This window comes from Aquarana catesbeiana, linkage group LG13, assembly GCF_042186555.1.
Source record: "Aquarana catesbeiana isolate 2022-GZ linkage group LG13, ASM4218655v1, whole genome shotgun sequence".
Lineage (NCBI taxonomy): Eukaryota > Metazoa > Chordata > Amphibia > Anura > Ranidae > Aquarana > Aquarana catesbeiana.
This window is the reverse complement of record NC_133336.1, coordinates 20,301,835-20,328,688: the sequence shown is the minus strand read 5'-3', so window position 1 is coordinate 20,328,688 and position 26,854 is coordinate 20,301,835. Positions and strand designations below refer to the sequence as shown.

At 46.0% G+C, this 26,854-nt stretch overlaps 1 protein-coding gene across 4 annotated transcripts in view; it reads right to left on the bottom strand.

Annotated features, from left to right (window-relative positions):
* The window catches only part of TTC7B (tetratricopeptide repeat domain 7B), a 190,706-nt gene that overhangs the window by 120,605 nt on the left and 43,247 nt on the right, over positions 1-26,854 (bottom strand). For 2 of the 4 annotated variants that reach the window (XM_073610848.1, XM_073610850.1), the window contains exons 5-6: positions 11,056-11,177; positions 10,754-10,777 (exon numbers count right to left, since the gene is read on the bottom strand). In XM_073610848.1, the coding sequence (XP_073466949.1) occupies positions 10,754-10,777; positions 11,056-11,177 (146 nt within the window). The remainder of the gene's footprint in view (positions 1-10,753; positions 10,778-11,055; positions 11,178-26,854) is intronic. The other 2 variants (XM_073610849.1, XM_073610851.1) reach the window with 1 other exon arrangement.

Sequence of the window (26,854 nt, the reverse complement as noted above, 5' to 3'; positions counted from 1 at the left end):
GCAGGATTTTTTTCCCCGCCCTGCAAGCGCACCGCCCCGGTGTCTAAAAGCAGAATTGTGGTTGGCTGAGACCTAATTACAACCATATTTTGTAAACGAGAGCAGAAGTCTTGGTTGCATGCTTCAGTAAAAAAAACATGCAAAAACCCCAAAACATCTGTCTATATTCACGCTGGTGCGATGCGGAAACCAGCACAATTCCTGTACGGTTTCTCGCATCGAATCCGACTCGCAGGCAGTTCACACTGACATCTGCAAACAGCTACGGGTGTCAATATAAATTTATCTGACCCCCCCCCAACCCCCCCCCCCCCAAAAAAAAAAAAAGTTCGAACTGTGGAATCGGATGGCATGGGTCTGAACATCCAAGTGATCCAATTCCAGTGCGGACCAAAAAAAATGAAAAAGAAAGGGTCCTGCACCATTTCAGTGCGAATGTGATGCGGTTTTCAGCCATACAAATTGTATGGCTGAATTTGCATCGCACAGACATCGCATGTAATGTGCACAGCAATGTGGTGCGAATCGCATGCAATGTCTGGCATTGCATAACTGTGAATAGAACCTTACAGCACATTTACCTAGAATTTACCCCCAAAGTTCCTTAACCACTTGCCTACCGGGCACTTTTACCCCCTTCCTGCTCAGGCCAATTTTCAGCTTTCAGTGCTGTCGCACTTTGAATGACAATTACGCGGTCATACAACACTGTACTTTTTTTTTTTTTTTTTTTTTTTTTTTTGAGACAAATAGAGGTTTATTTTGGTGGTATTTAATCACCACTGGGGTTTTTATATTTTTCGTTAAACTAATAAAGGCCGAAAAAAAAAAAAAAAAAAAAAAGTTTTTCTTATAAAATTCTGCAAATAAATAGTTTTTGTCATTCACTGATGGGAAGTGATAGGCTGCTACTTATATGCGGCACTCATGGGGCTGCACTAATCATCAGGGAACTGAATATCAATAGGGATGCACCGATGCCGATCCCAACCATTTGCGCAAATATTGCTACTTACCCAAATGTTCTCCATATCGATACTTTGCAGTACGATTTGCGTTAATACAAAATGAATGGGGGCCAATCGGTGCGATTCCTGTCTAAATCGCATGCAATTTTACCTACTGATCCAGTGTATGTGTGTGTAGAGAGGGAAAAAAAGCGCCATCTAGTGGGTAGTTGAAATTTTTTTTAGAACTTGCAGTACATATCTGGCCACATGCAAAATAATCTACATAGGTGTCCCAGTCAGCAAATTGTAGCAAATCAGGGCCGATGGAGGTGCTCACGCTTTAAGATAAAAAGTCTTCTTTGGAGGCAGCCCCCCCTTACACTTACCTGAGGTCCCTTTAGCTCCAGCGATGTTGGAGTGTCTCGGCTGTCCGGGACTCCCCTCCTTATTGGCTGAGACAGCAGCACGGCGCCGTAGGCTCCCGCTGCAATCAAAGTCAGCCAGCCAATGACACTAGAAAAGGGGTGGAGCTACAGCTCCGTGTTTGAATGGACACAGGGAGCTGTGACTCGGCTCGGGTGCCCCTCCATAGCAAGCTGCTTGCTGTGGGGGGCACCCAACCGGAGGGAGGGGCCAGGAGAGCCGAAGAGGGACCCGAGAAGAGGAGGAGCTGGGCGGCTCTGTGCAAATCCACTACACATAAAGAAATAGAACATGTTTGATTTTTAATAAAAAAAAAAATAAAAAAACGAGACTTTACAATCACTTTAACCACCAGGCCTTTTTCTGACACCTGTTGCTTACAAGTTAAAATCAGTATTTTGTGCTAGAAAATTACTAAGAACCCCCCTGACAATATATAAAATTTTTTTTATACTTACCAGAATTGCCCTGTTGCTATGTAGTCCTCCTATTCGTCACTTCCTCCCTCGCCTGTACTCTTGGGAAATGATGTGTCATCTCCCAGGAGTCTGTGGGCGGTACTGTGATGTTGCCATAACAACGGGGCGGGACCTTCCTCCATCGCCGCGCGTTAGAAACAATCTGCGCCACGGCCGGTGAATCGCGTATGTGCGAGTTCGAGAGGTGCATGAAAGACCGCTGTGCAAATACTGTGTGACATAAGGTATTGCAACAACTGCCATTTTATTCTCTTGGGTCTATTCTAAAAAAATATATATATATTTTTTTTTAGAAGAGACCCTAGAGAATAAAATGGCAGTTGCAATACCTTATGTCACACGGTATTTGCACAGCGGTCTTTCATGCACCTCTCGAACTCGCACATGCGCGATTCACCGGCCGTGGCGCAGATTGTTTCTAACGCGCGGCGATGGAGGAAGGTCCCGCCCCGTTGTTATGGCAACATCACAGTACTGCCCACAGACTCCTGGGAAATGATGACACATCATTTCCCAGGAGTACAGGCGAGGGAGGAAGTGACAAAAAGCTCCGCAGACCAGGAAGTGGCAGATTAGGAGGACTACATAGCAACAGGGCAATTCTAGTAAGTACAAAAAAAATTTTCCTCCAAAGGTTTTTTTATAGGTTTAGAGGAGTCCGATTCTGAAAAAAAAATTTCAGGGTGGAACTCTGCTTTAACTCTGTATTGACACTCCCAGCGTTTCGCATAGGGCAGTGTGACCTGCCTGCGAGTCGGGTGAGATGCGGGAACCCGCAGTGGATTCGCAGGGTTCCCACATCGCACCAATGTGAAACCGAGCCAGAATCGTGGTCTTTACTCTAGAATCGTGATCTTTATTATAGAATCGTGATCTTTATTCCAAGCAAAAAATAAAAATAAAAAATTGTGATTCTCATTCTATCCAGAATTGTGCAGCTCTAGCTGCAATACAAGAAATGCTTATTACTTTAAATTCACAATATTAATGAAAACCTTGTGGAAGCCTAAAGAGTGGAATATACATGACTCACTCCGGGTTTATATATATAATGATGGATCGACACATAAACACACACTGAGACAAGAATGTGACATTTCAAAACTTGGAGTGAGACTCTGCAAATGGAATTTACTCACAAAATTTAGAAATGATTACCATGAGGACGCGGATGATTCACAGTATTTACTAGACAAGTTTATAGATTTATCCTGAAACATTCCGGGAGACTCCTGGCCCCGGATCCTGAGTGTGCTGAACCACCACCCGAGTCTGACATTTCTGTTTTGCACTAAAGTTAACTCGATGCATTCCTTGCATCAAAGTAAAAAAAACTTCCCACTACCTGTTGTGCCCCCCCCCCCAAATCACTAAACACCTACCACTCCAGCGCTGGCCCATCCATGAACCGGGCCAAGTTTGAATCAGTGTGTGGGCTCCCCCATGTTTAACCAACTTCCTTCGAAATGATACGTTGGAAAATGTTCCCTCGACAGTGTAAGCCGCCATCAATCCCCAGTGCAACTGTCTTTGAACTGCCACTCCAATACACTAGATCAGGGGGTCTCCAAAACTACGGCCCTCCAGCTGTTCAGGGACTACAATTCCCATCATGCCTAGTCATGTCTGTGAATGTCAGAGTTTTATATTTGCCTCATGGGACGTGTAGTTCCGCAACGGCTGGAGGGCCATAGTTTGGAGATCCCTGCACTAGATCATGGAAGCTCCGCCTCACATGTGGGCGTTCCCTAAGGCAGTCTTGCTTGCAAGCACATCCGTCCTAGCAACGCCCACTCCTCCAGATGGACGCCTCACCCATCAAGGCATTTTGATATTTGCATAACTTCTCCCAAGCGCCAGCCCACTGCTTGCATCAGGACGGAGGGCTCTAAAAGTGTTACTAAACCCAGGAGCCTGCAGTCACTCTATCTGGTCTCCCAAATGCAATTATTTTAGTAAATATAAACCGCTAAATACTTTTTCTCATCAGCCGTATATAGCAGTCTTGTGACGTCTATCAGTGTCTGGTTAAAGCTTGTAGGAGGAGTTTTTAGTCTCCTCTGACTGTCCTATGAGGCTGCAGGACCCCTGACCCGCTCTGTCTGGACAGTGCTGATTGGTCCTGTGCTGATCACATGCACCCTCCCAAGAAAAAAGCAAAACTCTCTAGCAACACGCACCAAACTGAGCATGTGCAGAGTGACTCCAAAGTATCTGTCTTATCAGGAGATAGTTAGGGGACATTGGAAGAAGGAGAGGATCAGAGGATACAGGCTCAAACAGCCTTTTTACACACTCTAGAAACACACAAACTGAGCATGTGTAGAGTGACTCCAAAGCATCTGTCTCATCAGGAGATGGATTGGGGACAGTGGAAAAAGGGGAGGATCAGAGAAGAGAGGACCAAACAGCCTTTTTACAGAATTCGAAGGATTAACCCCTTAGGTTCCACAGTGAGTATAACAAGCATGCTTTACTGCATATACAGACTGATTTCACTGTTGTGGGTTTAGTAACACTTTAGGAGGAGTACTGAGGCGGGGAGCTGTGATGTTTTCAGGAAGCCATGTATAGCACCCTGCTGGCCCCTCCCACCAGTCAAGATCGGCCTGCATTGCCGAGAGAAGCTTAGAGGCCCAATGATTATATCATTGGATATAAAATAGGAAATGAAATTAAACGGAAAGGATTTATATATAAATGTATTATCATGTTGATGAGAGGGGAAGGAGGAACCAGGGAAGGCACAATAAAAGCAGATTAAACTTCCAGCTGTAAATTGATGATTGATGAGACTCCAAGCTTTGAAGGAGGATAAAATGAACGCAGATGACTACTCCGTGTTCATTTTCCTTTACCTGTCCTGGAAATACGGCACACAACACACAATTCCTGCTCTTCACACACCTACCAGGTTTAAAGGGGTTGTGTCGCCCTATGACACTAAAACAAGTTCAACGCAGCTTCAGTGTCAGCGATCCTGAATATTTCTATATGACAGGTCCTCTTCTCCCAGATCCCCACTATGTGCATTCATTTCACTTACATACAATGTGTATAATGTTATGGATACCCCCCCTAATTATTAAAGGAGGCTTATGTCTCTGAGTCAATTTTGGGTTTCTTGGGGGGGGGGGGGGGGGGGCGGGGTTAGGTTTGATTTGCTCGGTCATGAAAGTGCCTAATCAGTTACTAACCAGGACTTATATGTGGAATACACCGATCAGCCATAACTTTATGACCACTGACAGGTTAGGTGAACAACATTGATTATCTCATTACAATGCCATCTAATAGTGGGTGGGATATACAGTGGAACCTTGGATTACGAGCATAATCTGTTCCAGGAGAATGCTTGTAATCCAAAGCACTTGCATATCAAAGCGAGTTTCCCCATAGAAATCAATGGAAACGAAGATAATTTGTTCCGCATTGACTTCTATTGTATGCAATGTGGCCAGAGGTGGGGGGGGGGGGCGCCGGAGAGCCGCGGAAATACTCGGGGACAGCGGCTGACCTCGGAAACCCTCGGGAACTGAGTGTTTCCGATTATTTCTGAACGGCTCCGAGTGTCACCGGCGCCCCCCGCACCTCTGGCCAAATGTGTTACTGCACACCCCATTAGCTTGAATTCTGCTCGTTTTGTGAGACAACACTCGCAAACCGAGTCAGAATTAAAAAAAAAAAAAGTTGCTCGTCTTTCAAAACGCTCGTTAACCGCGCTACTCGTTAACCAAGGTTCCACTGCATTACATAGCAAGTGAACATGTTGACCCTGAAGTTGTGTTGAAAGCAGAAAAAATGGGCATCGCAGTTTGTTGTGTATGGAGGTGTGTAGCCGCAGATGGGTCAGGGTGCCCATGCTGACCCGTGTCCACAGCCAAAAGCACCTACAATGGGCACGTGAGCTTCAGAACTGGACCACGGAGCAATGGAAGGTGGTGACCTGGTCTGATGGATCACGTTTTCTCTTACAACATGTGGATGGCCAGGTAAGTGCGCGTCACTTTACCTGGGGAAGAGATGGCACAAGGATGTAGAATAGGCTGAAGGCAAGCCGGAGGAGGCAATGTGTTCTGCTGGGAAATCCTGGCTCCTGCCATTAATGTGCACGTTACTTGTAAAGTACCACCTACATAAACATTGTTGGTGACCAAGTACACCACGTCATGAAAACTGTATTCCCTGGTGGCAATGGCCTCTTTCAGCAGGACAATGCGCCCCACCAACTTCTGTCCTCAGGGCCCACTAACAGGCCAGGTTTTATGTATTACCTTGGAGAGATGCAGACTAGAATACTGAAATCACTGAGCAGCAAATGATATCACCTGTGATGTATTTCAGCTATCTTGCAAACCTGGCCTGTTAGTGGGTCCTGAGGACAGGAGTTGATGACCACTGACTTAAAGGATCTGTTATTGACAGCTTGGTGCCAGATAACATAGCATACCTTCAGAGGTCTAGTGGTGTCCATGCAGACACCGGTCAGGACTATTTTAGTAGTAAAACTACTTAATATTAGACGGGTGGTCATGATGTTATGGCTGATCAGTGTATCTGGTATATGCATGTTTGCTAAAGTGTGCCCATTCATTAAAAAGCAGAATTTTAAACATAAAAAATGTATATATATATATATATATATATATATATATATATATATACATATATATATATATATATACATATATACATATATACATACATACATACATATACACAGTATCTCACAAAAGTGAGTACACCCCTCCCATTTTTGTAAATATTTTATTCTATCTTTTCATATGACAACATTGAAGAAATGACACTGCATCAAATTGGTCTGCATGGCTGTCATCCCAGAAGGAAGCCTCTTCTAAAGATGATGCACAAGAAAGTCTGCAAACAGTTTGCTGAAGACAAGCAGACTGAGGACATGGATTACTGGAACCATGTCCTGTGGTCTGATGAGACCAAGATAAACGCATTTGGTTCAGATGGTGACAAGCGTGTGTGGGGGCAACCAGGTGAGGAGTACAAAGACAAGTGTGTCTTGTCTACAGTCAAGCATGGTGGTGGGAGTGTCATGGTCTGGGGCTGCATGAGTGCTGCCGGTACTGGGGAGCTACAGATCATTGAGGGAACCATGACTGCCAACATGTACTGTGACATACTGAAGCAGAGCATGATCCCCTCCCTTCGGAGACTGGGCCGCAGGGCAGTATTCCAACATAACGACCAAAAACACACCTCCAAGACCACCACTGCCTTGCTAAAGAAGCTGAGGGTAAAGGTGATGGACTGGCCAAGCATGTCTCCAGACCTAAACCCTATTGAACATCTGTGGGACATCCTCAAACAGAAGGTGGAGAAGCACAAGGTCTCTAACATCCACCAGCTCTGTGATGTCGTCATGGAGGAGTGGAAGAGGACTCCAGTGACAACCTGTGAAGCTCTGGTGAACTCCATACCCAAGAGGGTTAAGGCAGTGCTGGAAAATAATGGTGGCCACACAAAATATTGACACTTTGGGCCCAATTTGGACATTTTCCCTTAGGGGTGTACTCACTTTTGTTGCCAGCGGTTTAGACATTAATGGCTGTGTGTTGAGTTATTTTGAGGGGACAGCAAATTTACACTGCTATACAAGCTGTACACTCACTACTTTACATTGTAGCAAAGTGTCATTTCTTCAGTGTTGTCACATGCAAAGATAGAAGAAAATATTTACAAAACTGAGGGGTGTACTAACTTTTGTGAGATACTGTATATAAAAAATAAGAAAGGGGATTAAGCTAAAAATGTATGGGGTATAAGGTTTAAATGATAAAAAAAAAAAAAAAAAAGTGCCAGTGCAGTATTGAGGACAAAATTCTGAATTTTTGAGCACGTTCGAATTATAGGAGATCGGATGGGGGAATCAGAGGGAATAATCTTGGCATATAAATATCCCTTTAATTAAATTCATATAGAAACCTAACTTCAAAGAGGAAAAAGAGGAGGATATTTAGGACAACATTTAACACCACATGTATGAAAGTATTCCAATTTTCATTTTTTTTCATAAAAATAAACAAGAAGCTTTCCTGACATGCATCATTTATTTTAATTGGATTATAAAAGATTGATCCGTTAGAATCTCCTGATTACATGTCATACATTACAGGTTTTACAACTTCTCCTGAACATGTTGCTTTTCATCCGACACGTTTCCTGGCACAAAGTCCACTTTTTCAAGGATGCATATAAAGTTCAAACAGTGAAGATAATCTCATATAATGGATCAGATTTTTCAGCAAACAAGCCTTTGGTCATTAATAGAAGAACAAAAAACAAAAACAAAAAAACAAAACACAAAAAAAAAACAAAACACAAAAAAAACAAAACACAAAAAAAACAAAACACAAAAAAAACAAAACACAAAAAAAACAAAACACAAAACAAAAAAACAAAAACAAAAAAAAAACAGAAGGCACCCAGTATGGAGGACCGATACTACAAGTCAGACGGGATTCTTCAGGAAAAGGTGGATTCGATTTCTCCCGATTTTCTGTTTAAACTGCATTATGCATCCTTGAAAAAGTGAACTTTGTTCCAGGAGGAATGTTGGATGATGTGATGTACGGAATGTATTCATGAGAATGCACTGGATCTTTCTTCTATGATCCAATTAAAGTGATCACTTTTAAACAACTAAGTTTCTACTTATCTCTTCTGTGAAAATTGAATTGCACAGAGTGGCCCCAAACCTCTTTTCTTTTATATTCTCCCCCTCCCCCCCGCTGAAGCTCCTGGCTCCTCCCCTCTGGCAAGTACCCCATAAGAAAGACACTTACTATGGGGGGCACTCGTTTGGGCTTGGCCCTGAGCCTTGTTGTCCGTTTCTATAGAAATAGACAGCGGGACTCGGCTCCGCACGTTAGTGGCTTTGATTGACAGCAGTGGGAGCCGATGGCTCCTGCTGCCTCAGAAAAGCCTGTGGAGGTGAGAAGAGCAGAGCTGCAGATATGTGCACAGCGCTGGATCAAATGAATGGCTCAGGTAAGCAAAAAAAAAAAAAGGGGGGGGGGGTGAGGGGGGATATCAATGCCTAAACATTTTTGCATTAAAGCGGTGTTCAAGCCAAAATTTTTTTTTTTAAAAGTCAGCAGTTGCAAACACTGTAAGCTGCTGACTTTTAATAAGGACACTTACCTGTCCAGGGAGCCGGCGATGTTGCCCCGCAACACCCCCCCGAGGCCGATCCGTCCATCAGATCGGGTGCAGGCGCCACCATTCCAACTAAGAGAAGCCGTCAGCGCTGCGCGACATGTGCATGCGCAGTCAGAAACCGGCAGTGAAGCCGCAAGGCGCTTTGTGAATGGCCAGCTTGTCTTCTGAGACACACACATGTCCCAGAAGACAACGGGGGGCTCGCCGCAGAAGAGGATGTGACGTCCTCGACCCGGCTGGATCAGAAGTACTCTTAGTACTTCCAAAAAAGGTAAGTTAGAAAGTAAAATTTTTTTTTTAAATATCAAAAAACGAGGGGTGGAGAGGTGGTCCTTCGTTTAAGACCACCTCTCAAAATTGGGTGGAACTCTGCTTTAAAGGAAAAAAACGTTTAGGCTTTATAACCACTTTCAGATCTCCTTTACACTAATTTTAGCCACGGTGGATCGCTTGTCAGAGGGCAGTGTTCATTGGGCAGTGACAAGTTATTTTGCCTCCTCACCATCTGTTTTAACCCCTCAAAGCCTGCACCACAACCACATGCATGGCACACGGTCACAAGGTGGTGGCGACACAGCCCTATTCACTCGGTATTGCCTGTCCATATTACATTAGGGTGAGCACCCCAAAGCCCAAACACACACGCCTTTCTCTGCAGCCTCAGCTGCACTGGACAGAGAATGAATGGGAAGTGCTCTGTGCTTAGTGGCTTCCTGTTCATTCACAAACTGAAGCATAGAAAACACAGTTTCCTATGCTTCAGTTATGAATGAGCACAGTGGGTGTGTTCATTCAGAAAAGGAAGGGACCGGTAAATGACACATTAACAAGCCCTTTCCCATGCTCTCTATTATGAAACATCCCCACAGCAGCCAAGGGGTGAGGAAAGGAAGCCAGCAGAACTAGGGGGGGGGGGGGGGGGGGGGGAGCCCAGGCAGTAGGGGAAGTGAGCACTGCACAGAATGATTGATTAGAGTGAGCCCAGGCATGAACAGGAGGCTTATGTCTTACTGTGCATGGCACATGTACACCCCCCCCCCCTCCTTAGCCTGCCTTTACAGTTTAAAGGAGGGGCAGTTGGGAGGCAGTAAAAAAATGGCTTAACCAATGTGTTTTACTGCAATCCAACCACATGTGTAAATGAGCTTTAAGAGAAGCTTTGAATGTCAGAAAAACTTCAAGAAAAAAAAAAAAAGGGGGGGGGGAATCATTTTTATGTGCGTTATTGAATGCTGCATATCATACATATCCCCCTTACTTTTTTCCTCTTTGGAATTTTATCTATACCAGGGATATGCAATTAGCGGACCTCCAGCTGTTGCAAAACTGGAGGTCCGCTATTTGCATATCCGTGATTTATACGAATGTCAGAATCGAGTCAAGAAATGCCGCTTGTCCATAGGTCAGAGATACATAGACTGATACCTGTGTATACAGAAGTTGTCCCAACCCCTTTAATACAGCAAAAAGCAATACATAAAGTGCAGTAACCAGCAACTATCTGAGTCTCTGGATGGCTCTACACTGAAGGAAGGTGAAATGCGGTTGCTATGGGTTACTGCACTTTCATTCTTTTGCTCCGTTTTATTAGATGAGCCCACATGGATCGAAGGGCTTTTTAGGTCTGGAAGACGGGACACTCGGGGGGGTTAACATGCACAAGTCTACAGGAACTATGGAAGTGACGGACAGACTATACAGAATACATACTGTTCATCCTCGTGAAAATTTATCCTGCAGCAGAATGTTATAAACACACAGATCAATAACCAAAGAAACAGAAATACAAACATGCTGAAGACATAACAAAGCTACCAAGAGAAAATTACAACAGCAATACTGACGTAAATGAATAAAAAAGGGCACAAATAACTAGACAAAGGTTTTTTTTTTTTTTTTTCCTGGGCCAAGAAATTAGTTCATGACTTAAAGTGGAACTTTAATCTACTTTTTAAAATTTGGAAGAAAGACAAGTGTATTCGGCGGCCGGCGGTCCGATCGTTCCAACTTACCCGTTCTTAAAGTAGAGCACATGAGCCCTCTGGAGCCCGGTCTCCAGAAAGAAGCTCATCTCCTGGTCTGGAGCAGACGGCCCCGGCTTCGGACTCCGGTTCTGGATACTTGCTGTTTGGGCCTGTGGAAAAAAAATAAAAAAACAGAAAAGCAAAAAATGAAATCCTCCGTGCTTCCAATCCCTAAATAGTTACAAACAACCAAAATTACAAATAATGTGTCACTATTTATGTCGCAGCTAAAACACCGTCATGTGTTCCCACATCATCCAAAATCTGAAATAAGAAAGGGTTTTTTTTTGGTACTTTGAGTGAGACACAAGACACGTGGTAGGAAAAATTTTAAAATTGTTTTATTGACATATAATATATCTATATACACAAGATGCTGGCGTTCAAAAAAAAAGAAGAATTCATGTATGTACACGCACGCATCTGAAATCGCATAGTATCCCATGGAAGTAACTAGTATAAAAAAACAATGCTTATTGAGTAATGGATACAAATGTGTTATAGCGTCTTTGCAGCCGGGCAGGTGAGAGAGCCCAGTGGATCACAGAGGCAGGCGGATGAGAAAGCTGGCAAGCAGAGGACATCATCCCGCCCGCCCTGCATCACCGCTCTCCTGCGGAATGGCCACTGCTAAATGAACCAGTGCCACCAATGCAGTGACAGTCCACATCTGGTGGCACTGGCAGGCAGAGTGGCAAGTGGCATTCCTCATCTAGTGGCAGGCAGCGTAGCAAGTGGCATTCCTCATTTGGTGGCCGGCAGCGTGGCAAGTGACATTCATCTGGTGGCAGGCGACGTGGCAAGTGGCATTCCTCATCTGGTGACAGGCAGCGTGGCAAGTGGCATTTCTCATCTGGTGGCCGGCAGCGTGGCAAGTGGCATTCGTCTGGTGGCAGGCAGCGTGGCAAGTGGCATTCCTCATCTTGTGGCAGGCAGTGCGGCAAGTGGCATTCCTCATTTGGTGGCCGGCAGCGTGGCAAGTGACATTCATCTGGTGGCAGGCGACGTGGCAAGTGGCATTCCTCATCTGGTGACAGGCAGCGTGGCAAGTGGCATTTCTCATCTGGTGGCCGGCAACATTCCTCATCTGGTGACAGGCAGCGTGGCATTCATCTGGTGGCAGGCGACGTGGCAAGTGACATTCATCGGGTGGCAGGCGACATGGCAAGTGACATTCCTCATCTGGTGGCAGGCGACGTGGCAAGTGACATTCCTCATCTAGTGGCAGGCGACATAGCAAGTGACACTCCTCATCTGGTGACAGGCGACGTGGCAAGTGGCATTCCTCATCTGGTGGCAGGCAGTGTGGCAAGTGGCATTCCTCATCTGGTGACAGGCGACGTGGCAAGTGGCATTCCTCATCTGGTGACAGGCAGTGTGGCAAGTGGCATTTCTCATCTGGTGACAGGCAACGTGGCAAGTGGCATTCCTCATCTGGTGACAGGCAGCATGGCAAGTGACATTCCGCATCTGGTGGGAGGGGACGTGGCAAGCGACATTCCTCATCTGGTGGCAGGCAGCATGGCAAGTGACACATTCAGGGCTCCCACTGATTCTGCATTATGGGGAGTTGAACTTTTTCATTTTAAATTACAATGTAATAATAGAAATAATGCACTTCAATCATTCTAACACCATAACAACCATGGTGCCGTGATGATTGAAGCGCCAACACCAGCTATTGCTCCGATAAATTGCCTGCGCAAAATCGCTTACTTCCACGCAGCCGGTCCCAGGTGCCAAAAAGTTTGGGGACCGCTGGGTTATAGGATGCAAAAACTCACAGTTGAGGTCAAGCCATGTGTTGGGAATATGATGACATTGATAGGCTCAACGCGTTTCGTGGCCAGTTGCCACTCATCAGGAGAAAACGCATAGCGTATCTGAAAAAAATGAAAGAAGGTTTCCAAATGGGATCTAATGATTTGACCAGATCGTGAGAAAGAAGGTAGGGGCAAGGGATAGCAAGATGTGTATCTCCTTGGAATACTTACGTATAAATGGTTCTAGATAAGCAGTGTTGCAAGTCAGGATCTGCGAGGCAAGTCTGTCCCGGGAGCTGAGGGAATGAACCCAAGGAGGAAGCGAGCGCACCGCACACCCCAGGAGCATCCTCCAAACGTGATAGGCAAAAGGTGAGACAATTCAGACACTCATTCTCTCAGCTCCCAGGGTAGACTTGCCTCGCAGATCCTGGGGGAGGAAGGAGGAGGGGGCCAAACTTCCGAGGGAGGGTGCTGCGGCCCCATCACCCTGAAGTGGAGACAGCTACCTGTCCCCCCCCCCCCCCCCGAAAGGTGCCAAATGTAGTATCGGGGGGGGGGGGGGGAGTCAGTTAAGCGGTGGTTCCAAATTTGGGTCTAACTGCGCTTTAAAGTATAACCAAAAGGCAAAACATTTTTCTAGTTTTAGGTAGAATGGAGAGGGATTAGAACCCCCGTCAGTTTTTATTGCTGTCTGTGCCCCCGTTAAGGAGATTCATCCTCTCTATTTATCCTGTTTACCACTGACAGTAAAAGAAAATCCCAAATTGTGGGTTGTCCCCAGAAAAGTAAATAGAAGGGAAATCTTCCAATGGGGACACTAGTTCTGGTGACCCCCAAGGGATTCCCTTCATTTGCAGAGATTTCCTCTCACTTCCTGTTTGGCTACAGGGCAGGAAGTGAAGGGTAATCTCCGCAATGGGACACAGATGGTGGGAAAAAAAAAAAAAAAAAAATCTGACAGGAGTTATAACCCTCCCTTACTCTATTTCAAGATGAAAAAAAAAAAAAAGTTATTCCTATAGTTTTACTTAAGGGAAAGCCTTAAAGGGGTTGTAAACCTTTGTGTTTTTTCACCTCAATGCATCCTATGCATTAAGGTAAAAAAAACACCTGGCGGTCACCGGCCAAATCAGCCCGCTCCGTTTTACTTACTTGAACCCTGGAACTTGACCCGGCGGTGACGCGCTGTCCCTCTGCCCGGGGTTCTCGGCTCTTGATTGGATAGATTGATAGCAGCGCAGCCATCGGCTCCCGCTGCTGTCAATCAAATCCAATAACGCCGGGGGGGGAGGCAATGGACGCAAATGATTGACTCGGGAGCGCGCCTGTAAGGTAACCCCCTCGGGAGATCGCTTCTCCTATTATTTAAAAAAAAACACGATCCTTTACAATCACTTTGATTTAAAAATTTTAACATCATGTGGATGAGGGGAAAAAGGATGACCCAGGGAAGGTTATCCCAATTGAAAATGTGATTATTTTTAATTAGTTTACTGGGTTTTTTTTGCCCGTTTCTATTCCAGTTCAGATCCACGGCTATTAATCGCTACAAGCCCAGTTTCGTCTTCACTATTGAGTGAATACAAGTCGTGAGTGGTCGATCGATTAGCTTCCAATGATTACTTAGGATTGTATTAGCATTTACCGGTCAGGTTTGCGATGTAAGTACACAGCAGAGTGTACACAAGGTAATCTTCACTCTTGCCCGACGTGTAGCTAAAGTGATGGAAGCGCCACACATCCCGTGTAAAGCCGGGTACACACTATACATTTTTTCCATTCAACCCAGTGGATTGAACACGACGGTCGGAGCCGCTGTACTAACCATGCAAAGTGCGTACAGCAATTCCCCCCCCCCCCGCGCTATTGTGTTCTGACCGGGGGGACGGCCCCTTCCGCCAGAACACTTCGATCAGCGCTCTCCACTATTGGCTGAGAGCGCTGATCAGGAGTCAGTCGGCTGCTGGTTTTCCAGCATGCTCATCTGACAGACCGAGATACACATGGGACGAATGCGGCCATTTTTCTCCTGACATTCTGCCCGTATGTACCCGGCTTAAAGTGATTTAAGGGTTCGTTTTTTATTGTTGTTTTTTTTTTAAATAACAAACATATCATATTTACCTCCACTGTGCAGCTCGTTTTGCACAGAGTGGCCCCGAACCTCCTCTTCTGGGGTCCCCCGGCGGCCCTCGCGGCTCCTCCCCACATCAGATAACCCCCTAAGAGAAGCGCTCCCCCCAGGGGCTTACCATGCGGGCGCGCTCCCGAGTCCATCATTCAGTGTCCATAGCCCCGGAATGTATGACTTGTATGAATGTATGACTTGTATGAATGTATGACTTGTATGAATGTATGACTTGTATGAATGTATGACTTGTATGAATGTATGACTTGTATGAATGTATGACTTGTATGAATGTATGACTTGTATGAATGTATGACTTGTATGACTTGTATGAATGTATGACTTGGCTCTGCCACCCGCGTCATTGGATTTGATTGACAGCAGCTGCTATCAATCTATCCAATCAGGACACCAGACACCGGTCGGAGCTGGTGTGCTCATTCCCGTTGCGCAAATTTCGGGGCTCAGGCAAGTATAAGGGGGGCTCGGGGGTGCTGCTGCATTAAAAAAATGTTTTTCACCTTAATGCATAGAATAGCATCAAAATCGCATCTACATGTCTTTTAATACGATTTTGTGTGCGACTTGAGCCGATTGTTAGAGCCAACACGTTCCTGCGCCCTCAAAACCAGAGCAGCAGGGAGGAGTCATCGGTTGTTAAGGAACCGGTACCTGCCGGTTTTCTATCGAGAAATGTCCCCCCATCGAAAAATGATGGGCTCTGATGGGTCGTGCACATTTGCAGTAACCAAACTCACTCCAGCTGATATGTTGATCAGCTGGCGTGACGTCAACGCGGCGCATGCGCAGATCGTCGGAGGCATTATTCGAAGATCTGCTAAGCGCCGAGGGAGAATGTAATTGTCAGATTCTGCCTCTGTGTAAAATCATTTATCGATAGTACGCTGGCGAACTAACAACCAGTGACTAATCCCTGCCCTCAATATTGGGGGGGGGGGAGACGACTTAAAACTCCCACTTCATCTGGTGACCCTGATCGTTATACTATACAGTGAGAGGAAAAAAGTATTTGACCCCCTGCTGATTTTGTACGTTTGCCCACTGACCAAGAAATGATCAGTCTATAATTTTAATGGTCGGTTTATTTTAACAGTGAGAGACAGAATAACAACAAAAATATCCAGAAAAAACGCATTTCAAAAAAGTTATAAATCAGTTTGCATTTTAATGAGTGAAATAAGTATTTTGGCTCCCCAGGTGTCTTCTATACAGGTAATGAGCTGAGATTAGGAGGACGCTCCTAAAGGGAGTGCTCCTAATCTCAGCTTGTTGGCTGTATAAAAGAGACCTGTCCACAGAAGCAATCAGATTCCAATCTCTCCACCATGGCCAAGATGAAAGAGCTGTCCAAGGATGTCAGGGATAAGATTGTAGACCTACACAAGGCTGGAATGGGCTACAAGACCATCGCCAAGCAGCTTGGTGAGAGGGTGACAACAGTTGGTGGAATTATTCCCAAGAATAAACACAAAATAACTGTCAATCTCCCTCAGTCTGGGGCTCCATGGAAGGTCTCACCTCGTGGAGTTTCAATGATCATGAGAACGGTGAGGAATCAGCCCAGAACTACACAGGAGAATCTTGTCAATGATCTCAAGGCAGCTGGGACCATAGTCACCAAGAAAACAATTGGTAACACACTACGCCGTGAAGGACTGAAATCCTGCAGGGCCTGCAAGGTCCCCCTGCTCAAGAAAGCACATGTACAGGCCGGTCTGAAGTTTGCTAATGAACATCTGAATGATTTAGAGAACTGGGTGAAAGTGTTGTGGTCAGAGGAGACCAAAATCAAGCTCTTTGGCATCAACTCAACTCATCATGTTTGGAGGAGGAGGAATGCTGCGTATGACCCCAAGAACACCATCCCCACCGTCAAATATGGAGGTGGAAACATTATGCTTTGGGGGAGTTTTTCTGCTAAGGGGGCAGGACAACTTCACTGCATCAAAATGGATGATGGACGGGACCATGTACTGTCAAATCTTGGATGAGAACCTCCTTCCCTCAGCCAGGGTATTGAAAATGGGTCATGGATGGGTATTCCAGCATGACAGTGACCCAAAACACCCAGCCATGGCAACAAAGGAGTGGCTCAAGAAAAAGTACATTAAGGTCCTGGAGTGGCCTAGCCAGTCTCCAGACCTTAATCCCATAGATTAAGCACCATCAAATCTATCATAACCAAATGGAAAGAACATGTCACAACAGCAAACCTGCCAAGAGACGGCCGCACACCAAAACTCACGGACCGGGCAAGGAGGGCATTAATCAGAGAGGCAGCACAGAGACCTAAGGTAACCCTGGAGGAGCTGCAGAGTTCCACAGCAGAGACTGGAGTATCTGTACATAGGATGACAATAAGCCCTACGCTCCATAGAGTTGGGCTTTATGGCAGAGTGGCCAGAAGAAAGCCATTACTTTCACCAAAAAACAAAATGGCACGTTTTGAGTTTGCGAAAAGGCATGTGGGAGACTCCCAAAATGTATGGAGGAAGGTGCTCAGGTCTGATGAGACTAATATTGAACTTTTTGGCCATCAAAGAAAACGCTATGTCTGGCGCAAACCCAACACATCACATCACCCAAAGAACACCATCCTCACTGTGAAACATGGTGGTGGCAGCATCATGCTGTGGGGATCTTTTTCAGCAGTCAGGACTGGGAAACTGGTCAGAGTTGAGGGAAAGATGGATGGTGCTAAATACAGGGATATTCTTGAGCAAAACCTGTACCACTCTGTGTGTGATTTGAGGCTAGGACGGAGGTTCACCTTCCAGCAGGACAATGACCCCAAACACACTGCTAAAGCAACACTTGAGTGGTTTAAGGGGAAACATGTAAATGTGTTGGAATGGCCTAGTCAAAGCCCAGACCTCAATCCAATAGAAAATCTGTGGTCAGACTTAAAGATTGCTGTTCACAAGCACAAACCATCCAACTTGAAGGAGCTGGAGCAGTTTTGCAAGGAGGAATGGGCAAAAAATCCCAGTGGTAAGATGTGGAAAGCTCATAGAGACTTATCCAAAGCGACTTGGAGCTGTGATAGCCGCAAAAGGTGTCTCTACAAAGTATTGACTTTAGGGGGGCGAATAGTTATGCACATTGACTTTTTATGTTATTTTGTCCTATTTGTTGTTTGCTTCACAATAAAAAAAAAAAAAAAAAAATCTTCAAAGTTGTGGGCGTGTTCTGTAAATTAAATGATGCAAATCCTCAAACAATCCATGTTAATTCCAGGATGTGAGGCAACAAGACACGAAAAATGCCAAGGAGGGGGTGAATACTTTTGCAAGGCACTGTACCCTCTGGAGTCCAGCGCTCAACCAGCACAACTACCGGCATACAGCTGGAATGGCTGCCCTCATTTTCCAGCGGACCACTTCTACTCCCCGGACAGTTGTAAAGTCCTCGTCTCACTCCAGATCAATACAGGCACAGAACTTCATCACATTTATTTCTGCAGGCGATGATAATTTCCTTTAATAATGAACTAGCCTTTATTATATGTCTGCGAGGGCCGAGGAGAACAATTCTACGATTGGAGTTTATGAAGACATCCATACTTGTCAAGAATTTGGCAATGGGCATTTGAAAGGAAAAAAAAAAAAAAAAATCAGAACAGACTACTTTTTCATTTAACAGGTAATGAAAGCGCGGTCCCTCGTGTTTCCGTGTTTATACTCAACGCATGTGGAACAAGTCACTGAAACAATCGGTAAATCTTGTTGGGTTCTTCGATGCTACTATTTAACCACTTGGCGATCGCCCGTCCGCAATGTACTGTGGGTGAGCGGGCACAGTAGGCAAAGTGGCGTACCCCTACGTTGCTACCTACTTCCATGTTTAGGACGCACGCCCCCCCATTCCCCGGGGGGGGGGGGGCGTGTCAGCAAGTCCCGGCCAATGATTCATGGCCAGGACCTGCTGATCAGCTGTGTCCAATCACAGCCCGGAGCTCTGTGTTGGTAAACATCACAGACCTCTGAACAGAGGGAATGATCTGTCAGTTTCTTATCCCTGCACAGCAGGGATGAGAAACAGAGATCTTTTTTAAAAAAGCCGCACAGAATACACTTATTACACATGGTTAGGAACACATTTAACCCCTTGATTGCCCTAGATGTTAACCCCTTCCCAGCCAGTGTCATCGGTACAGTGACAGTGTATAGTATTATCACTGATCACTGTATTAGTGTCACTGGTGAGGTCAGTGGCAGTTAGACAGTTCCCCCCCAGTGTCAGTTTCAAATTGCCTGCCGCACTATCGCAGTCCCAATATAAGTCGCTGATTGCCACCATTAGTAGTAGAATAAAAATAAAAAATTTAAATTCCAGCATCTTCAACATTGGAGTGGGTGCAGCTGCTATGCTCAGCCGCTTCCCTCCTCCTGCTCAATCACAGAAGCATTTGTATCATGTGAAATCATTCACAAAACATACAATAGTTTCTCTGCATGGGCAGCAGATAAGGGGCGGGCATAGCTGCTCTGCGTGCGATCTGGTATCCGCAATGAGAGTGAAGAGCGGCCTCAGTCTTGGCTCCTCTCAGACCACACTTTGACGCGTTTCACCCACCCTAGGGCTTAGTTATAGAGCATAATGACCTCTACGACTAATCCCCGAGGCGAAACGAGTCAGTGGGCATGGCCTGGGAGGAGCCAAGACTGAGGCCGCTCTTTACGCTCATCACGGATCGGGCTGTCTGGAGTGCGGTGTTCTCTACACTACTTCTGGATGAGCATCTTAGAAGCCAACATCCACACAAGTTCACCGAAGGAAGGACCTCGGCGTTTCAGAGCGGCGCTCCAAGTTATCCACTACGTGTGTGGCAGCAATGCATGCACCACAAATCATGTCAAAGCATCAATCATCATGTGTACATACACTCACTGGCCACTTTATTAGGTACACCTGTTCGATTGTTTGGTAACACAAATTGCTAAACGGCCAATCACACGGCAGCAGCTCAATGAATTTAGGCATCTAGACGCGGTGAAGACGACTCACTGAGGTTCAAACCAAGTGTCAGAATGGGGAAGAAAGGGGATTTAAGTGACTTTGAACGTGGCATGGTTGGTGCCAGACCGGCTGATTTGAGCATTTCTGGAATTTTCACACACAACCATCTCTCCGGTTTACAGAGAATAATGGAAAAAAGAGAAAATATCCAGTGAGCGGAAGTTGCGTGGAGGAAAATGCCTTGTTGATGTCAGAGTAGAATACGAAGACTGGTTTCAGATGATAGAAAGGCAGCAGTAACTCAAATAACTACTCGTTACACCCGAAGTACGCAGAATACCATCTCTGAACACACAACACATCCAACCTTGAAGCAGATGGGCTACAGCAGCAGGAGACCACACCGGGTGTCACCAAAATTGGACAAAAGAAGATTGGAAAAACGTTGCCTGGTCTGATGAGTCTGGATTTCAGCTGTGACATTCAGATGTTCGGGTCAGAATTTGGTGTAAATAACATGAAAGCATGGATCCATCCTGCCTTGTATCACCGGTTCAGGCTGGTAGTGGTGGTGTAATGGTGGGGGGGATATTTTCTTGGCACACTTTGGGCCCCTTAGTACCAATTGAGCATCATTTAAACCCCACGGCCTACCAGAGTATTGTTGCTGACCATGTCCATCCCTTTATGACTACAGTGTCCCCATCTTCTGATGGCTCCTTCCAGCAGGATAATGCACCATGTCACAAAGCTCCAATTCATCTCACCACTGGACAATGAGGTCACTGTACTCCAATGGCCTCCATACTCACCAGATCTCAATCCAATAGAGCTCCACACTCACCAGATCTCAATTCAATAGAGCTCCACACTCACCAGATCTCAATTCAATAGAGCACCTTTGGGATGTGGTGGAAAGGAAGATTCGTATCATGGATGTGCAGCCGACAAATCTCCAGCAACTGTGTGATGTTATCATGTCACTATGGAGCAAAATCTCTGAGGAACGTTTCCAACACCTTGTTGTATCTATGCCACCAAGAATGAAGGTAAAAGGGGGTCCAACCCGGGACTAGCAAGGTGTGCCTAATAAAGTGTTGGTGAGTGTATTTGTAGATGCTCCCTCTAAGGACAACAGGAAAGGTTAGACGTCAGCCGAGTTGTGGGATTGGTCCAATTGTGGTCGTGTGCTCTTATAGAAGGTGACCAGTACACTTTATAAGTTCTAGCTCTGGAATAGTCCGAGCCGCTCTACTTCTATAAATGGGAGAAATTATTTTAGCAAAGTTTCACTCCTGGACAGCCGAGCGGCCCGATTACCATTCCCAATCAATACGAATGTATGACTCTATTACTTCTATTTCCGCAAGCAATGATAATTTTATGTATTAATGAACTGCAGTTTATTAAACTCATGCGTGAGCTGGAGATTCTTCTACAAACGCAGGTTATGAAGACATCCATACTTGTCAAGAAATTGGTAATTGGAATTTGAAAGTATTACGAACGATCGATGTTTGCTTAAAGCTCAACTCGGGCCTTCCCTTCAGTCTTGCACAGTTGTAGTGGCATCTCTCCTGGACTGAAAAGGCTTACTCTGATTCCACTGCACACTGTTAGCGTCTCATAACGTGCATTAGAAGCTGCAGCAAGTCAGATGGAGACCCCCCCCCCCCATTTCCTGGCTGGAGGATGTCCAACATCATATAACTCTTTTCACTTACTGGATTTAATTTCTTGCAATCATGGACGCCTTATAGTCCTGAAGCCCCAACCTGGGTGCTCTGACGCTTTCTGTGTGGCCCTCTGAGCTCCTGAAGTCACCAAAATGTGTTTCCCTATTGCCCTGATATAGCAGTAATATCTAGCAGTCTCATGTAATGTGTCTCCAGTCTCTGACCATCTCATGTATCATGTCCACAGTCTCTGACCTTCTCATGTCCACAGTCTCTGACCGTCTCATGTCCACAGTCTCTGACCGTCTCATGTCCACAGTCTCTGACCGTCTCATGTCCACAGTCTCTGACCGTCTCATGTCCACAGTCTCTGACCGTCTCATGTCCACAGTCTCTGACCGTCTCATGTCCACAGTCTCTGACCGTCTCATGTCCACAGTCTCTGACCGTCTCATGTCCACAGTCTCTGACCGTCTCATGTCCACAGTCTCTGACCGCCTCATGTCCACAGTCTCTGACCGCCTCATGTCCACAGTCTCTGACCGCCTCATGTCCACAGTCTCTGACCGCCTCATGTCCACAGTCTCTGACCGTCTCATGTCCACAGTCTCTGACCGCCTCATGTCCACAGTCTCTGACCGCCTCATGTCCACAGTCTCTGACCGCCTCATGTCCACAGTCTCTGACCGCCTCATGTCCACAGTCTCTGACCGCCTCATGTCCACAGTCTCTGACCGCCTCATGTCCACAGTCTCTGACCGCCTCATGTCCACAGTCTCTGACCGCCTCATGTCCACAGTCTCTGACCGCCTCATGTCCACAGTCTCTGACCGCCTCATGTCCACAGTCTCTGACCGCCTCATGTCCACAGTCTCTGACCGCCTCATGTCCACAGTCTCTGACCGTCTCATGTCCACAGTCTCTGACCGTCTCATGTCCACAGTCTCTGACCGTCTCATGTCCACAGTCTCTGACCGTCTCATGTCCACAGTCTCTGACCGTCTCATGTCCACAGTCTCTGACCGTCTCATGTCCACAGTCTCTGACCGTCTCATGTCCACAGTCTCTGACCGTCTCATGTCCACAGTCTCTGACCGTCTCATGTCCACAGTCTCTGACCGTCTCATGTCCACAGTCTCTGACCGTCTCATGTCCACAGTCTCTGACCGTCTCATGTCCACAGTCTCTGACCATCTCATGACCACAGTCTCTGACCATCTCATGACCACAGTCTCTGACCATCTCCTGTATCATATTTACAGTCTCTGACCATCTGTATCATATTCACAGTCTCTGACCATCTCCTGTATCATATTCACAGTCTCTGACCATCTCAGATGTATCGTGTCCACAGTCTCTGACCATCTCAGATGTATCGTGCCCACAGTCTCTGACCATCTCAGATGTATCGTGCCCACAGTCTCTGACCATCTCAGATGTATCGTGCCCACAGTCTCTGACCATCTCAGATGTATCGTGCCCACAGTCTCTGACCATCTCAGATGTATCGTGCCCACAGTCTCTGACCATCTCAGATGTATCGTGCCCACAGTCTCTGACCATCTCAGATGTATCGTGCCCACAGTCTCTGACCATCTCAGATGTATCGTGTCCACAGTCTCTGACCATCTCAGATGTATCGTGTCCACAGTCTCTGACCATCTCAGATGTATCGTGTCCACAGTCTCTGACCATCTCAGATGTATCGTGCCCACAGTCTCTGACCATCTCAGATGTATCGTGCCCACAGTCTCTGACCATTTCTTGTATCGTGTTCAGTCTCTGACCATCTCTTGTATCATATTCAGTCTCTGACCATCTCTTGTATCATATTCAGTCTCTGACCATCTCTTGCATCATGTCCACAGTCTCTGACCATCTCTTGCATCATGTCCACAGTCTCTGACCATCTCTTGCATCATGTCCACAGTCTCTGACCATCTCTTGCATCATGTCCACAGTCTCTGACCATCTCTTGCATCATGTCCACAGTCTCTGACCATCTCTTGCATCATGTCCACAGTCTCTGACCATCTCTTGCATCATGTCCACAGTCTCTGACCATCTCATGTATCATGTCCACAGTCCTCCTCTTCTCGGGTCCCTCTTGAGAGCTCCTGGTCCCTCCCTCCTGTTGAGTTCCCCCACAGCAAGTAGCTTGCTATGGGGGGATCCGAGCCGAGTCACAACTCCCTGTGTCCATTCAGACATGGAGCCGTGGCCCAGCCCCACCCTTTTTGCTGAGATAACATGATCTGCATTGATGCACTCACACAATTTCACAGTAGCCATGAGATAAAACAAAGTTCAGAAATATTCCTTTATCGCAGGGATAAGCAATTAGCGGACCTCCAGCTGTTGCAAAGTCCCATCATGCCTCTGCCTGTGGGTGTCATGCTTGTGGCTGTCAGAGTCTTCCTATGCCTCATGGGACTTGTAGTTCTGCAACAGCTGGAGGTCCGCTAATTGCATACCCCTGCTTTATCCCATCGTTATTCAAATCTACGTACACTACAAACTGTATGATTGAATTGGTTCTGATATCGCTGTTTTACTAACCTGACAGTTTATTATTCTAAAACAGGAAACCTTCATTTTGTTTACAAATATTAAAGATTCTAACTACCAGCAAGAATAAGTCCTTACATTTAAAGAGCTCCTGTCATTTCAGATCCATCATGGCAGCGCCTGTTAGCGGGCGTCCACTCACCTGCTGCCGCCACGTCCCTCACCTTGTTGTGTCACCGCCACATCACCAGCCGTCCCATTAAAGTGAATGAGACTGTCGGAGAGTCAGCGGGTCAGAGGAGGAGGAGCTGCTGCAGGACAGAGATGACAGTTGCTCTTTAAAAAATTAGGATTTAAATAGAGTTGATTTAAATCAGATCCACCCTGCCCCCAAATATAAATATATATAAAAATATAAAATTATTATTAAACACGATTTATATAGCGCCAACAGTTTGGGCAGCGCTTTAGAGATATAGATATAGATATAGATATATCTCTATCTATTTAAAAATGGCAGTCGTTGGAATATTTTGTGTCACGCTGTATTTGCGCAGTGGTCTTTCAAATGCAATTTTTTGGGAAAAAAAACAGTTTCATGAATTAAAAAAAAAAAAAAAAAAAAAAAAAGCAGCAGTAAAGTTAACCCAATTTTTTATATAATGTGAAAGATGATGTTACGCCGAGTAAATAGATACCCAACATGTCATGCTTTAACCACTTACCAACCGGCCCATAGCCGAATGACGGCTGCAGGGCGGTTGGATAACTCTGGGAGGACGTACTATGACGTCCTCCCAGAATTCCCCTCTCGCGCGCCCCCTGGGGCGTGCACCCGAACACATCCGTGACCGCCGGGTCCAGAGGACCCGGCGCATCACGGATCCCGGTAAATGGCCGCTGATCGCGGCCGTTTACCATGTGATCGCGCCGTCAAATGACGGCGCGATCACATGTAAACAGACCGGCGTCATCTGATGACGCCGGTTCCTCTCCTCCCCTCCTGTGTACCGATCGGTACACAGTAAGCGGGGAGGGGGATGGATGGATGTCTGCAGCGCTGTGGGCTGTATGTGTAGTGCCCACAGCGCTGCACAGAGACATCCAGCCATCCATCCATCCATGCTCAGCCATCCCTCACTACTATGCAATACTCTGCAATACCCCCGCAATACTCTGCAATACCCCCACAAAACTCTGCAATACCCCCACAATACTCTGCAATACCCCCACAAAACTCTGCAATACCCCCACAATACTCTGCAATACCCCCACAATACTCTGCAATACCCCCACAAAACTCTGCCATGCCCCCCGCCATACTCTGCCATGCCCCCCGCCATACTCTGCCATGCCCCCCGCCATACTCTGCCATGCCCCCCGCCATACTCTGCCATGCCCCCCGCCATACTCTGCCATGCCCCCCGCCATACTCTGCCATGCCCCCCGCCATACTCTGCCATGCCCCCCGCCATACTCTGCCATGCCCCCCGCCATACCCCGCCATGCTCAGCTGTACTCGGCCTCTGTATGTGGCCAGGCTGTCGAAGTCTCACACATGTGGTATCGCCATACTCAGGAGGAGCAGGAGAATCTATTTCGGGGTGTCATTTTTGGTATGTACATGTTATGTGGTAGAAATATTGTATAAATGGACAACTTTGTGTTAAAAAAAAAAAAAAAACGTTTTAACCACTTCCCGCCCGCCGGCCGTCATACAACGTCCTTGACTTTGTGCGGAGATATCTGAATGATGGTTGCAGCTACAGGCATCATTCAGATATCAGCTTTTTCAGCCGGCGATTCCCTACACCATGAGAACGATCATAGCAGCTGTTCCACTGCTTGATCGTTCTTACGGGAGGCGAGAGGGGATGTCCCCCCCTCCCGCGCTTCTACCGACTCACCGCTACGATCGAAGCCAGGATCGTTTTTTTTTTTTTTAATTTCAGGCTTCCCAGCCTAGAGGTGAGATGTGGGGTCTTATTGACCCCATATCTCACTGTAAAGAGGACCTGTCATGCCATATTCCTATTACAAGGATGTTTATATTCCTTGTAATAGGAATAAAAGTGGTCAAAAATTTTTTTTTTTGGAAAAAAGCATCAAACTAAAATAAAGTAAAATGAACAATAAAAAAAAAATAAAAATTTTTTTTAAAGTGCCCCTGTCCCTGTGTGCTCGCATGCAGAAGCGAACGCATACGTAAGTCCCGCCCACATATGAAAACGGTGTTCAAACCACACGTGAGGTATCGCTGCGATCGGTAGAGCAAGAGCAATAATTTTGGCCCTAGACCTCCTCTGTAACTCAAAACATGTAACCAGTAAAAAATTTTAAAGCGTCGCCTATGGGGATTTTTGAGTAGCAAAGTTTGGCGCCATTCCACAAGCGCGTGCAATTTTGAAAGGTGACATGTTGGGTATCTATTTACTCGGCATAACTTCATCTTTCACATTATGCAAAAACATTAGGCTAACTTTACTGTTTTGGTTTTTGTAAAGCACAAAAGTTTTTTTTCAAAAAAAAACGCGTTAAAAAAATTGCTGCGCAAATACCGTGGGAGATAAAAAGTTGCAACGACCGCCATTGTATTCTCTAGGGTCTTTGCTAAAAAAACATATATAATGTTTTGGGGTTCTATGTAATTTTCTAGCTAATAAATGATGATTTTTACATGTAGGAGAGAAATGTCAGAATTGGCCTGGGTGCTCCAGAACGCCTGAAGG